Consider the following 16,313-nt stretch of genomic DNA (forward strand, 5'->3'; position numbering starts at 1 on the left):
TTAATCAACTGAACACATAACAGAGCGCTTTGCATTTGATTATGCCCTTAAATAACAAATTCATACATAACATTGCTGATGGGATGGTCGCTGTGAGTACATTTTGGCAGAATACTAGATGTCACAGGCAACAGTTTGCTTAATGAAGTGTTTCAAGACTTCAAAACTGTGCCTTTTACGGGAACAGGAAAACAGCCTTTTTGTCTATCTTTAGGGAAAGAAAAAGAGAAACAGCCAAAACTCAGCTAAAAGGTATCAGAACAAACTTATTTATGGCTGGAAAATTCCATTACAATCCTTTACACTAGCCTTAAATCAATTCTATAGGCTTAGTTGGTTTCTGCTTCTAATAGTGCTCAGCCAGGTGTACCTTTAGGGTGCCCAGAATTTCTTATAATAATGTGACAGATCATTTGGAACCCCATATAAGTAGTGTCATATAGCAAAGGCTGCAGGAGCTGACAAAAAATGCTATTTTCTATCTAAATTTGAAAAAGTCATGGGGGGGAAGGAAATAACAAAACATACAAAACCCCTCCTTTGTATTAATAAAACTGAAAGGTAGTTTCTTAAAATTTAAGGCATTTTAACATGTCAGGGATATGACTCCAATGGCAGAAGAAAAGATGTTCCTAGAAATGAATCCCAATTATATCTCTGTGGCTTGGGAAACGGGCGCAGATAAGAGTAATAGATGAAAACAGTGGTGACAGACGTAATTCCGTGCAAGGTGGGACGTTCCATAGCTCCACCCATCACTGAAGAACACTGCCAAATTTAGCGCAGGCTGCAGTTCTTCCAAAGATCGCAAATTTGCAGTTCAAATATATTTTCACTTCACTGTACAAATGCTGACCAGCTGAAAACCTTTGACACTACAACACACTATCTGAATAAAATTCAATGACAAAAAAAAATCCTCTTCATAAAAGATCAGCAAAGAATTGAAATCTCAAAATCCCAGTTGGCATTTGCTAAGGGAGCATGTCATCATTGCTGACTGCGTGTAAACAATGGGATGATGACAAATACAATGTAAGATAATAAATGTGCAACAGTACAAAATATACAAAAAAACCCCAAACGTATGTAATATACATTAAAAAACATTGAAAAATGGTTAATACCCCACAAAAATCCCATCTTTCTGGAAAATGAAACGCTGTTTCAAGAACAAAAAGAAATGTACACAACCTCTGATGAGATGCCCATAGTACCCTCACACAGAAGAACAGATCTCAGTTTCTGCAACTGGATATATAAAATAATTGAAATAAATTTCCCTAAACAAGAAAAAGAAGCTCTAATCTTCATAAAATCTCCTTCAGATCTCATAGTGTAATAAAATATTCAGTTTTCATCTTAGATTCAATTTAATTTAGAAGTGGACTCTTCTCAGACTGGTTGATGCAACTCAGTCATACAAAAGCCCAAATCTATATATTCTTTACAGTAAAAACACCATTTTTGCCTGTGTCTTTTCCAAAGTTTTATATGCATTTCACAATTCAGACATTTTATTCTGACGCAGATATAGGTCTGATTAGAGGAACAAGATTGGAGCCTCATTTCTTCCTAGCTTTATGCAACTCTTTCCTTTATAATTTTCATCGATGATTTCATACCCACGTTTTAGTACATTATTTTCAGTTTAACTTGCACTGGAATTTCAGGAAATTACAGTTTTTCATAGACTGGATATTAGGAAGATTACATACTTTTAATGTGGTGGAGAAGTCAGATTTAAAGGATCTTACAATAACTTGTATCGACAGTAGAACCATTTGTATGCTAAGATACATGATAGTGTAACCAACATTAAAACCTGCAGGGGGGTCCTTGTCCCTTTTTAGACCATATACAGCTCTAAAGAGTCTGATACTGCCTCTCGACTGCAAATTGGCTCAGTTAGCTTAGACGCTAGAAGTTTGTGGTTCCCCTCGCTCCCAAAGGGTCCAGGATTCAATCCCTACAGATGCTCATCCCAGAGGGCTGACACACAAATGACAGCTCGTACCGGGTACTGAACTGCTGTCAACCTCCAATGCTCAGGACAAGCTTCCCCAGGCAGGGAGAATGCATAATTCACATTATGGATCTTTGGTCCCCCCTAGTGTCTAGACCATGTAAAAAGATTTCTGAGTGCTGCTTCTGCTGCTTCTAAACGGACAGATGTGATCTTTCAACTCAGGCAGTGGCAGTGCACACATTTAGGGGATGGCTACCCTTGGAGCTGGGGGTGTGACTCTCAGCTTGCGTAGCCATACTTGCTCTAGCTCTCAAAATAGTTCACTAAATACAGTAGTGTAGCCACAGCAGCACAACAAGTGCCAAGCGGTGCCATGGGCTAGCCACCCTGAGTACAAATACACCTGAACCCTGTGGGTACATACTCGGCACAGCTTGTACGTGCGGCCGCTGCCTGTGCTACCATGGCTACACTACTATTCTTAGTGTGCTAGATTGATGACAGCAGATGTGAAAATGTCTATACAAGCTGGGAATCACACCCTTAGCTGTAGATACAGATATAGCCTCAGATTCAGGAGTGCCTTGTTCAAGCCAACCTAGATGGTCATCATATTGGCATCTACGTGGGTTTGATCCGTGGGTGCAAAATTGGCCCTGCCACACTGAAGGCTGTTGCAGGACATTCAGCCCTTAGCCCCGAAAGCATTATTTTGTCCAAGGATCAAAAGTCATCCATGGTTCTGTTTCAAGTGCCATTCCCCATTCTGATTTTAAGGGAGACTTGAAGTTAGGCTACAAAAAGGACAGTACAGAACCTTTGCAGAAAGTTTCGAATCTCTCAGAAAATCAGTTCTTATGATGCATATGAAGAAAGTGATTATGCATTGAAAGGTACCAATAAATCACACAGCATGCCTGAGCAATGCACAGGTGAATACAAAACTCATGTCAGTTGCAGTATGTATATCTCTTCCTGAGTTAAGTTTCATTCCTAGTTTGGAATCCAAGCAGTCTGCTTCTTGTTTTTGGCAAGGTACTTGACCATAGAATAAGGCAATCCAATCTTTTGTTTTGATTTCCATCCTCTTTTTTCTTAAATGGCTCAGCATTTCTCACTGCAACCATTACTCTGCTGTCTGCAGGAATATGTTTAAAATGTGGTCCTGTAAAAATAAAAATCAGATTTTTTTCTTTGAAGGTAGTATTTAATCCTCATATATTTTGTGATCTTGAAGATTTCAGCTGAACAGATTCAAAACGATCTTGTTTTTCCTGCAATGCAAAGAGACAAGTTCCCGTCAGTCATCATTTCTCAGATTCACTCTGAAGTGTACAAAAACATCTCTTCACTCAGTATAAAAAGTCCTGGAACAAATTTCTACTCTCAGTAACTTGAGTGCAACTCCTGTTGAAGACTTTACTGAGATTGTGCCACAGTAAATTAGAGTAGAATTTGGCCTTTAAACTAAATTGTAACATCTCTATAAATTAAAAAGAAAAATTGTACAAACTTCAAAATTCCATTGTGAGGTAGAAAGGATATGAATTTTTTAGTGTTTCCTTTATAGGAAGTATATAGATAGTCCACAGCTACATACACAAATGGCATATTTTGCACAGCATTGAACAGAGATGTCAAGGTTATGGATTTTATGATAGAATTACAAAGAAATTATGATGCATTACTGTAAAAAATACAAAACATTCAAGAGTGAGAGCAGTTTGAGCAAAGAACTGAGAATGAGAAACTCCTGAACTCTGACACTGACTCCTTTGGTAGCCTTAACCAACCCACTTAGGCCGCAGTTCAGCAGAGCATTTAACATGTGTTGACTTTTCAGAGTGTGACTTGCAACCCCCTTCACTAAGGCTACGTCTACACTACAGTTTACGTCAGCATAACTTATGTCTATCATGGATGTGAATAAACCATCCCCCAAGCAACAATAAGATATACCAATATAAGTGCTCGTGTGCACGGTGCTATGTCATCGACACAGCTTCCGCCGTTTGTGGAGGTGGTTTTATTATGCTGACGGGTAGCACAGCTGCATCGGTACAGCTCTATACGTACAGACATGCCCTGAGGTACCAATTCTCCAAACACTTAACCCATGCATTTAACGTACTATAGGGAGCAATCACTTTGATTTTATTGGGACTACTCACTGTAGTGAAGTTAAGCATGTAAGTGTTTGCAGGTTCGGGCCTAAAATGGGACTATTCCCACGTTTATGCATTTTGCTTAATTGGGGATTGAACTAGAGCTGGGTGGGAAATGCTTTTCCAAGCCAGTGAAAATTTTTGAGATTTCAAAAAAATTTGCTTTCTGCACCAGGAGGAACCAGTGACTTTTGGAAAAATTTGTCATGAAAAACAAGTGAGAGAGGGCATTCAGCTGGGATGTGGGAAACCCAGGTGTAAGTCCCCCACTCCACATCTAGGTTAGTGCACTAGCCACCAGCCTGCAGAGTCAGTTTCTAGTTCAATTTCTCCTGCTGGAGCTGTTCTAAATATATAAATACTTTAATATCCACTGGGCCAACAAACAAGACTGACTCTGCAGCACAGTGGTCAGGTCACTTACCTGGAATGTGGGAAACACAGATTCAAGTTCCTCTTGCAAAGGAAGGATTCAAAGCTGAGTCTCCCACATTCTGGGTGAGGGCCCTACCCACCAGGACATTGGCTATTCTGTGGCACATCAAGCTCTCTCCTGTTTGTTAACAAAAAATGTTCCACAGCATGAAAACAAATGTCAAAACCTCAAAATTTTTCCTGAAGTGGAATTGTTTTCTAGCCTGCCCTATAATTTACCTCGTGTGGTTACACCCAAGTTGATTCTCATCCAGAGTATTTCACTGACAACATTGGAGATGATTTTAGCTGGAGCAAAGAGAGTCATTACTGTAAAAGGTAGCAAACTCAAAACTGATGAGGAAATACGTTTTCACACTATGTGTAATTAGACTGTGGATCTCATTGCCACAGGAGGCTGCTGAAGACAAGAACTCCAGGATACTGGAGAGACGAAAAAGGGTGGGTGGTTTTGAGGTTATTGATGGAAAAAGTTGAGAATCCTGCAACTGTAGAAGGTTCATGCATCAACACATTGATTAAATTAGGTCTTCATAATGCTAATATAAATACAAACTTGTCTTGGTGTACTACGATACAGATCTTGTTTTAAAAAAGGAGTGGACATGTCTATGGACGACAAGAAAATCTACAGCTATACGACTTAATGCTAACAAATTTTTTGGAAAGAGACATGAAACTAAACTCGTGCTTTGGGGTTTAAAATCACTCTCTATTACGATGAGACCTAATGCATGTGTGGGGTCAGATTTTCCCCTAGCTGCCTACTGCAGGGTTTCCTGCACTTCCTCAGCCTGCTTCAGCACAGCAATTACATTGTGTTGTTATTACAATAATAAAGGAAAAATATTTATTTGCAGTTTTACATTAGGGGCTCAGCTCTGCATTTCTTATCTAGTCAAAGCTCTCAATAACTTCATGAGAAGTTTTGGAACACAGAAAAGTAATCACCTAGGGTCTGATCCTATTTTTAATATATTTCTGATTTTTTCTCTCTCTGTTGATACATCTTTACATTGTCCGTCCCCCATATTTTTTCTCTCTTTTCTCTGTTTTTTCTAAATAAGTTGTACCTCTCATCTTTTGCATTAATGAAGAAGGATGCCTATCACATGTGTTTTGAGAAAATATATAATAAATCCCAGTTATCTGCAGGGATATAGGATGCAGACTTGATCAAGCTAATGAGGTCCTGGAGGCTGAGTTTGACAACTCTGATTATCCAGCAGATGAAAAAAAAAAAAGCCAGAGATATCTGACGGGCTTATTTGAAAAGGTAACACTGTACAGGGAAGCCTATTAAAATGAACATAGGAACTTGAGTTAAGAATAGTCTGTTTGAACACGGTGCTCAGGTGTGCAAGGATTGCTATTCTCAGTATAAAGCACTACGCTTACTTTTAAACTACAAAACCTATTTCTTCCAGCAATCCTTCCTCTCTTCTTCTAATCATTCCAGGCCCAGTCCTGCACACTTCATCAACCAAGCCTTTAAACTCATCAGGACTATTCATGGTAGTAAACACAAAATTCAGCAGCAGAGGTGGTCAAAAATTTTCACTACATTCAGCAGTAGAGAGCTTTCACAAAATCAACACTTCTGAGTCATTGTCTTTTTTGCAAGGTTCAAAATGGGGGGGAGCATATTTTTTGAGGGGAGGAGGGACAGAATATTTTGCTTTTTAAAAAAAAAATCACATTTTTGAAATTTTGAATGTTCAATATGCTGTATTCCCCTCCTCTTTTCTTCTTCTTGCCATTGATTACAATAAAATGAATGATGTCCAGATGCATGGTTCTCACACACGCACTTTTTCATCTGGCCCTTCTAATGTTTCCAAAGTTGAAGATATGCGCAGAATTCATGTCCCTCGCAGATTTCCTCGCTTCCCCGCAGAAATATTACTTTCTGACAGGGAAGCAAAAAGAGAAGCTGCAAGAGCAGTTACGCACCACTCCCTAGCAGCGCAGGTACATCATTTCAGGCACCTGGAGCAGCCAGCAGAGAGGTTGATCACCATGGGGCTGGGGACACCCCAGCCAGTGACTCCTACCATAGGTGTCAACTTTCTCCAGCACCGGTGGGTGCTCGTGCCCCCTGACCCTGCCCCGATTCTACCTTTTCCCCATCCCTGGCCCTGCTCCCATTCCAACCCCTTCCCCAAAGTCCCCACCCCAACTCTGCCCCCTCCTTGCCCCTATTGGATTCCTTCCCCAAATCCCCACCCCAACCATGCCTCTTCCCCCAGCGTGCCATGCTTCCCCTCCTCCTCTCTCCCTCCCTGCCCCACAAAACAGCTGTTTCACGGCACAAGCACTGGGAGGGAGTGGGGAGAAGCAGGATGTGGCAGCACGCTCGTGGAGGAGGCAGAGGTGAGCTGGAGCAGGGGAGTGGGGCGGGGCCATGGGGAGCTGCTGGTGGGTGCTCAGCACCCATTAATTTTTCTCCATGGGTGCTCCAGCCCTGGCTCCTACCCTGAGCTGGGATCAGCTGCTAGTTCCGGCTGGAGCGCAGGCAAGAGAGGATGGGACTTCCTCTTCCCCTGCAAGGAGTGGCTGGGGCTGTGTCAGACCCACTCCCAGCAACCTCCCCAAGCTGCAGGAAGCTCAGCATCCTCCCCTGCTTCCTGCCCCCATCACTCCTCAACTGCAGGGGGAGGGGTCACTATATGGGGAGCTGCTTCCCCATCCGCCCAACCCCCATGCATCCGGGCCTCCCATACCCAGACACCCTCGCCAAGCTTCACCTCACATACCCTGAACCCCCCTACCCCTCCATACCTGAACCCCACCCCACTGAACCTCAACCCCTGCATCTGGAACCCCCCTTCACCCAGACCCTTTAACTCTAGACCCCCAACCCTGCACCTAAACCACCCTCCACTGAACTCCCTGCACTCAAACCCCCACACTGATGAACCACACCCTCCCTGCACCACTCTGAGTCCCCACCTGAAGACCCCCATGCCACTGACCCCCAAGTAGGTGCACCCAGACCACCACCCCACTAAGCCCCACTCTCCCAGCCCCCAGACTTCCCCGCTGAGACCTCCACACCCAGACCCTTCTGCTGAGCCCCAACCACCTTCACCTGGAAGCCCCTGCAGAGTCCCATTGCTCCTGCATCTGGAAGTCCCCCACTGTACATCCAGATCCCCCTACACCTAAACCTCTCACTGAGCTGCCTGCACCCATATTTTCCCACACAGAATCCTCTCATCCCACATCTGGATCCCACCACACTGAGCCCCTTCACACTTGGATCCTGCCTGGTTGAGCCTGTCTGCCCCACACCTGGTGCACCGGCACAGAGGGGCAGTGCCGCAGGGTGTTTCTGGGGCAGACCCAGGCCTTGTGCTGTGTCAGGGTCAAGTGCAGCCTCACCACTGAGTCTGTGTCCCAGGGGCAGGGAGGCTGCAGGGTGATCTCCCACCTTTATGCAGCCAGTGGCCTGTGCTCCCCACTGCCATGCTGGAGCCTCTGCATTTATTTATTGACTAATAAATCTTGCAGAATTTTGCAGAATTTTAAAATGTGCACAAAATTTTTAATACGCTTATTAAGTTTGCAGATGATACCAAACTGGGAGGGATTGCAACTGCTTTGGAGGATAGGGTCATAATTCAAAATGATCTGGACAAATTGGAGAAATGGTCTGAGGTAAATAGGATGAAGTTTAACAAAGACAAATGCAAAGTGCTCCACTTAGGAAGGAAAAATCAGTTTCATGCATACAGAATGGGAAAAGACTATCTAGGAAGGAATCCAGCAGAAAGGGATCTAGGGGTTATAGTGGACCACAAGCTAATAAGAGTCAACAGTGTGATGCTGTTGCAAAAAAAGCAAACGTGATTCTGGGATGCATTAACAGGTGTATTGTGAGCAAGACACGAGAAGTCATTCTTCCACTCTACTCTGCGCTGGTTAGACCTCAACTGGAGTATTGTGTCTAGTTCTGGGTGCTATATTTCAAGAAAGATGTGGAAAAATTGAAGAGGGTCCAGAGAAGAGCAACAAGAATGATTAACGGTCTTGAGAACATGACCTATGAAGGAAGACTGAAAGAACTGGGTTTGTTTAGTTTGGAAAAGAGAAGACTGAGAGGGGACATGATAGCAGTTTCCAGGTATCTAAAAGGGTGTCATAAGGAGGACGGAGAAAACTTGTTCATCTTAGCCTCTAAGGATAGAACAAGAAGCAATGGGCTTAAACTGCAGCAAGGGAGGTTTAGGTTGGACATTAGGAAAATGTTCCTAACTGTCAGGGTAGTTAAACACTGGAATAAATTGCCTAGGGAGGTTGTGGAATCTCCATCTGTCATGGTATAACTCCCCACTCTGAACCTTAGTGTCCAAAAGATGGGGTACCAGCATGAATTCCTCTAAGCTCAATTACCAGCTTAGTACTTGTAGCGCTGCCACCAACCAGGAATTCCAATGCCTGGTACACTCTGGTCCCCCCCAAAAACCTTGCCCAGGGACCCCCAAGACCCAGACCCTCTAGATCTTAACACAAGGAAAGTAAACCCTTTCCCTCACCGTTGCCTCTCCCAGGCTTCCCCTCCCTGGGTTACCCTGGAAGATCACTGGGATTCAAACTCCTTGAATCTTAAAACAGAGAGGAAAATTCACCTTGCCCCCCGCCTTCGCTCTCCCGCGCCCAGACTTTCCCTGAGAGAGAAAGTAATCCTAACACAGAGAGAAAATTAACCTTTCTCTCCCCCTTCCCTCCTTTCTCCCCACCAGTTCCCTGGTGGATTCAGACCCAGTCCCTGGGGTCTCACCAGATTAAAAAAACAATCAGGTTCTTAAACAAGAAAAGCTTTTAATTAAAGAGGGAAAAACAGTAAAAATAATCTTTGTAAATTTAAGATGGAATATGTTACAGGGTCTTTCAGTTATAGACACTGGGAATATCCTCCCAGCCTAAGTATACAAGTACAAATTAAAATTCTTCCAGCCAAATACAAATTTGAACTCCTTCCAGCCAAATACACATTTGCAAATAAAGAAAACAAACATAAGCCTAACTCGCCTTATCACCTAGTACTTACTATTTTGAATCTATAAGAACCTGTATCAGGGAGACTGGAGAGAAACCTGGTTGCACGTCTGGTCACTCTCAGAACCCAGAGAGAACAACCACCAAAATCTAACAGCACACACAAAAACTTCCCTCCCTCAAGATTTGAAAGTATCCTGTCCTGATTGGTCCTCTGGTCAGGTGACAGCCAGGCTCACTGAACTTGTTAACCCTTAACTATCTGTTTATGACACCATCTCTAGAGATATTCAACAGTAGGTTAGATAAATGTCTATCAGGGATGGTCTAGACAGTATTTGGTCCTGCCATGAGGGCAGGGGACTGGACTCAATGACCTCTCGAGGTCCCTTCCAGTCCTAGAGTCTATGAATCTATGATTTTTTTGGCACAGCATGCCCTCAGGAGCAGGTAACCTTACTGGCATAAAGTAAGTCTTAGGTTGCTCACTCATGTCAAGTCTCCTTAAGCCTGAGGCCTAGTGTGGCTAAGTTGAGATCTTTCAGCCCTTAGTCTGCAGGCCTTGCATTACACTGCCTTACCCTACTTGTATACCTAATACACGCTTGTCACTCCTAAATACTTGTCAAATTTATATTTATATAATCCTGTCCTACTTCTGTCTATTCATCATCACACATTGACTGCATATGAAATAACATAACCACAACAATAACACAACTAAATGATAAAATGAGCTAATTAGCTATATTAAACTAACAGTGTCAACAAAAATTATAATATTAATGCTCACCTTTGTTGCCAATGACTTCAGCTTTCCCAGCAATGACTGTTTATTTGAATATACTATTTCCTCTTCGTTATCTTCTCCTTCCATTATAGCACAGCTGTCAGCAGCTGGAAGCTCACACTCTTTCGAGTTAGCTGTCATCACTAATTTGGAATATTTATACTCCAACCTAAAAGCACAAACTTGGACAGTTATTCTCTTAATACCCCATATTCTAGCTGCAACAGTGCAGGTGGTCAGAACACTATCTGCACCTATTCCGTAGGGTTATTTGTTAAGCATTTGTAAAGAATCAGAAGTTATATTTTAAGAACCAGAAGTAAGAGAGCATGACTGAACTGCATTAGCAGCTCATCCATTTCCTGTTTTCCAGACTAGAACAGAACAAACTCCATCCCATAAAATCTTTAAATCAAAGACCTTTAGACTTTTTCTAAAAGATACACTCAAGACCAAGCAGAAACTGTAAGCTTGAGTCAGGAAGCACTGGGTAGAAATCTGTGGCCTGTATTATGCAGGAGGTCAGCCTTGAAGATCATAATGGTCCACAGGGCCAGCTCCAGGCCACAGTGAACCAAGTGCGTGCTTGGGGCGGCATGCCGTGGGGGGCGCTCTGCCAGTTGCCAGGAGGGTGGCAGGTGGCTTGGGTGGACCTCCCGCAGGCGTGCTGGTCCAGCGGCTCCGGTGGAGCATTCGCAGGCACGCCTGCGGGAGGTCCACTGGACCCGCTGGACCACCGGACCCCCCGCAGGGAAGCCTGCGGGAGGTCCACCGGAGCCACGGGACCGGCGAGCAGCAGAGCACCCCCCGTGGCATGCCGCCGTGCTTGGGGCGGCGAAATTGCTAGAGCCAGCCCTGATGGTCCATTTTGGTCTTAAAATCTATGACCTTACTCATCTCTATTGCTTCCAGCCTTAAGCCAACCTCTGTCAGGAGTTAGGAGGAAACTTCTCATGGCTATCCCACAACTGCCTATTTCAGGGTATCTTGCACTTTCCTCTGCAGCATCTATTATGGCCATTGCTGGAAACAGGAAATCGGAGTAAGTGGATCACTGGACTGATCAGGTATGACATTTCCCTACACTGTGTTAGGGTTTAATTCGAAGTCCAGTGGAATCCATGAGAGTTTTTCTAGTGACTTCAATGAGCTCTGGATCAGCCTTTTGATTTATTTTTGTATGTCACCTCAAGTACCATACTTACTTCTGATTTTTCTTCCAGAAGTAGCAGGTTAAGGCTATGAGTAGCACAGCTGTGAATGCACCAACAGCTGCTCCAACTTTTAACCAAAAGTCCATGGTTTCACAGGTGCTGACCCGTTTCTCAGGCAAGGCAATTCCCTTCATGCATTGCTTTGGCTCATTCCAGACATATAAGGTTTCCTTTCAAAAAAAAAAAAAAAGAGAGAGAGAGAGAGAGAGAGAGAGAGAGAGAGAGAATACAGAAAAGTGATGTGAATGTAGAGAACGTTTATGGACATTTTGAGGTTAAGCCAATAACATGTTTTTGAGGAAGTGAAATTACAGAAAACAGAGGTGTTATTTACTTTAAAAAATATATATTTATCATATCAGGGGCAGATTCTCCACTGTGTTATGCACCTTTTCTCCATACACTACAGGGACGTATACTGTCTGTAAATGCCTGGGAGAAATCCCTGATGGCACAAGCGTATTGCTGTCAAGTCCTCTGCCTATGCCCCCACCCCCACCCACATTCAGCATGGAGGAGTGTGTTGGGAAAAGGGAGTAGGTGTGGACCCTACCCTAGTGGAGCAACTTAGGGTATGTCCACATTGCACTCAGAGATGTGACTATACCCCAGGTAGGCATACCCATGCTAGCTCTAATCTAGCCTGCTCCCCCAAAACAGCAGTGAAGATGATGCAAGCCCACGCTGTTGCAACAGTGCACACCCTGGTTCTGGCCAGACTAGTCCATGCTGCTGTGTCTTCTGTGCTAGCTAAACTAAAGCTAGTTCAGCTATACCGACAGGAGTGGCAATCATGCTTCTGATTGCAGTGTAGACATACCCTTAGAGCAGTGTGGCAGCTACTCTATACTAAACAGGGGCTTGGGACAACCCTAATTATCAGGGAGCTGTAACAGGGCTCCCCAGCGCTCCGACCCTTTGCTGAATTCTCGTGCAGGGCAGAATCTAACCCATGTCTCCAAAATGGCTTGGCCTAGTGAGATTTAACAGTAAGAAAAATTTTGGAATGAGACCCAACTGCACTCCCCTGCGTCATGGCTGCAGGCACGGGAAGGGGACAAAGGATGTATGCTCAAAGCTTGCTCCTCACACAGGCTAGCAGAGATTGGGATGGACAGAGAGGGAAATGGGTGGAGCCTGCCTCTGACATGGTGGTCAGAAGAGCAGATCTGGAATGGGGAAGGGTTAGTAATCTGCGAATGTAGAAGGCCAGTAGCAGATAACTTCTCCCAGGAGCAAAGAGGGAGTGGAATGAATTGTGAATCTTTCCTTGGTCTGCTCTTGGAGCAGCAAGGCTAGGTGATGTACAGGCACAATCCAGCCCTGTGGCTTTTACACAGGCAGTTTAACAGCACTCCCAAGACTACACAACTCATCCAATTTGACTAGAAGGCTTCAGTCCTCTACCTGAAATCCCTTTTTACAAGCTCCCTCAATCTCATGGTAGTCATGCTCTGTGCATAAAGGGCAGGCTTCTGCACTTTCCCACATGAAGTAAAAGGTGCATCCATCACAGGTACCAACGGGGCATGTGCTAGGAGAAAAGCAAAGTTTGGTTAGCACTTGTGACATAAGTTTCATTACAGGGAAAGGAGAACTGGTCAGGATTCTCTGCCTCCAGCCTACTGCTCAAGAGCGCTAATAATAATTACAATAATTAATAACTACCCATTGATTCAACATTTCCAAAACAAACAAAAAAGCCAATCAGTTAAATATCTAGCTTCAAATAAAGAAGGTGTTAGTTTCGCAAATTTTTGGAAATAAGAGTCCAGACACCACTGATACTACACTGATATAAAACTCTATAAACTAAACTAGAAGCAGTCATGGAAAGCACTGGAGTTATTCCAGATTTGCACCAACGTACACAAGGGGGAGAATCTGGCCCATAATGTTCAGCTTTGTAAAATGTTCTGATATCCTTAAAAAGCACTTCCTAAGATGAAGTTTTATCAACTTCTGATTTCATGTGTTTTATGTATATCCCTTGTACTTGAGGGTGTCTTTCTGATGTGTTCCAATCAATGAACTGGAGTGACTAAACAATGAAGATTTATTAATTGACTAACTGAGCCACGGTGCCATGGACTGCTATACACCAAAGGCCAAATTTTCAAAAGTGGCCAATGATTTGGAATTTCTCAAGTTGGACGTGCCAAAATTGAGGCAACCTAAATCAGTATCTGCCTTTGAAAACTGTGGGCTAACACTTTTAACTTTGTACCCCATTGCCTGCCACACCTACATGAAAGCTGTCAATAGTTTAAGTAGATGTCACTGTTCTATAAAGATGTCAAAATTACAGCTGTATTTCATCAGCATAATGTATACAGTTACCACTAGGTGGCTAGGTAATACAGGCCTCTGCTCTAGTGACTCTGAATTCTTTTCCAGAATAAATTTTATATTTGAGGAAAGCTGAGAAACAAAATTTATATGAAAAATAGCAGGCCATATTCATCCTTGATGTAACGCCAATGATTTCATTGGCAAATATCTAGAATTACAGAGGGAAAGTTATAAATTACTAGAAAAAATTATATATATTTGAACAGAGTTCATCCCTGGTGTAACCCCACTGGCAGCAAAAAAGTTAAATTTTGTTCCAATCTATTTTTCTAGTAACATCTAGCATTTCCCCTACAGTTACAGATATTTGTGTGAATTAGAAACAGAACCCCAGTGTTCTATTATGTTGTGGGTAACCCCACCATTGCTGCCACCCTGATACCAGAAGCCTGCGTAACCCCCATTTTGTTTTCTTATTTCAAGGTGTTCAGGCAAAAACACTTATTGCAGTAATTACAGCTGCTGTTTCTACTTGCACTGAGTTGATAGGGGAACATTAATTGTAATTGTGATGCTTTGAGTGATTTCCTCCGTAGGTGGCAGCCATGCTCTGTAATAGTTACTCAGCGGAAGGATGTTTACTAGCCACGTGAACACGTAACAGCTTCTGCACAAACCTGAGGAGTACAAATGGCCCTATTTCATGTTCAGTTAGTAGAACAGAACACTAGCTGCACTTCCACGATACTTGCTCAATTGTTGTTACCGGCAGCTAGGCTGGCTCTAACAGTGACGGTAACTGGAAGTCTGTTCAACAGCCAAAAATACACAGTTGGTTCATTAAATCTGGATCATACTTGCTATAGAAAAACTGACTTAAGAGATTTGCAGTGTAACCCTGAAATTTGTCACACATTTGACTTATCTTAACAAAATCCAGAGAGCGAGAGATCAACCTCCCTTGGCTTGATTTGACTAATTCGGAACCCTACCTCTGGATCAGAGAGTATTTTCTCAGGAACATTTGCAGGCCTATTTCCCATGTTCCTTTCATCTCTCACCCTGGCTGAACCAGAAATAAACTACAAAGAAGGCATTCCTTATTTAGACATTTTTGTTACAAATACAGAGGTCTACTCTGATGTTAAATGCTCTGCTTGAGCTGTTATTGGACCATGATCTTCCTCAATCAATCCAAAATACTTATATGATCCCCTTTACCCATAGTATCTGAGCACCTCAAAATCTTTAATGTATTTGTCCTTGCAATGCCCCTATGAGTTAGAAAAGTACCACATGTTATAGATGGGGAACTGAATCATAGAGGCTAAGGGACTTGCTCAGAGTCACACAGGAAGTCTGTGGCAGAGCAAGCTTAATTCCAGTTTAAAATAGAGTTCATATTTTAGAAAAACATCCACATTTTAATTTAAAAATTTCCAGTGATGGAGAATCCACCATGACCTTTTGTTAAGTGTTTCAATGATTGATTACCCTCACTGCTAAAAATTTACACCTCATTTCCAGTCTGAATTTATCTATCTTTTTATATCTTTGTCTGCTAGATTGAAGAGCCCTCTGTTATCAAATTTCTGTTTCCCAGGTAGGTACTTATGGATCTAATCAACCCTTAACCTTTTCTTTGTTCAGTTAAGCAGACTGAGCTCCTTGCATCTATCACTAGAAGGCTGACAATCCTTAAATCATTCTCTTGGATCTTCCCCAAACCCTCTCCAATTTATCAACATCCTTCTTGAATTGTGAGCACCAGAACCGGACACAGTGTCCAAGCAGAGGTTGCACAAGTACAAAATGGAGAGGTTAAATAAACTGCCTATTGTGCACTCTTTCCTGGCTTTATTGCCTAAGAGCAGGCTGTTGTGCATCTGCTCTTAGGCGCTACCGCAGGGGCCTCACAGACAGCAATTCCTAGAATGTGCTGCCCTTAGTTCACCTGGAGGTGACATATACATGGATCATTGTGGCAGGTACTCGCCTGGCAGAAATGTGTGTCGTCTCCTGGACAGTCACAGATGGGAGAAAGCACTTCTCGCTACTTGCTAATCTAAGGCAACTAAAAGAGTTTTGCCAAGGACTGGGCATCTAGGCAATACTCTAATACCCTTAATTAAATACCTGGGGACTGAAATATCGCCTTGGCCTGGTTTGGTGGGATTACACCTCACCACCACAACAGTTGCACGTCCGTTTTCACAGGGGGTTGTAAGTGTAGAAGACCTAATATGAAATAAGAGCAAAGTTTTCAATGAATATTGATTTTACTTTAAAAAAATGACATATTGCACAATAAATGCGTATTTACATGTATGCACCCAATTCTGCCTAGGTATGCACCTAGAGCTAGAGAGAGTCTGGAGATTCTGCCTAATTTCCAGCAGTGCTGAATCATTCTGACCCAAGACACCACTGGGTTCGCCTCTGAGGAA

At 43.1% G+C, this 16,313-nt stretch overlaps 1 protein-coding gene across 1 annotated transcript in view; it reads right to left on the reverse strand.

Moving 5' to 3' along the window:
- Positions 1-16,313, reverse strand: part of KIAA1324L (KIAA1324 like) — a 153,862-nt gene continuing 137,549 nt past the window's right edge. Inside the window, exons 18-22 of the mRNA XM_030563434.1 lie at positions 16,003-16,104; positions 12,982-13,108; positions 11,566-11,744; positions 10,364-10,529; positions 1-3,243 (exon numbers count right to left, since the gene is read on the reverse strand). Of these exons, the coding sequence (XP_030419294.1) occupies positions 3,184-3,243; positions 10,364-10,529; positions 11,566-11,744; positions 12,982-13,108; positions 16,003-16,104 (634 nt within the window). The 3' untranslated portion in view covers positions 1-3,183. The remainder of the gene's footprint in view (positions 3,244-10,363; positions 10,530-11,565; positions 11,745-12,981; positions 13,109-16,002; positions 16,105-16,313) is intronic.

Source organism: Gopherus evgoodei, chromosome 1 (genome assembly GCF_007399415.2).
Source record: "Gopherus evgoodei ecotype Sinaloan lineage chromosome 1, rGopEvg1_v1.p, whole genome shotgun sequence".
Classification (NCBI taxonomy): Eukaryota; Metazoa; Chordata; order Testudines; family Testudinidae; genus Gopherus; species Gopherus evgoodei.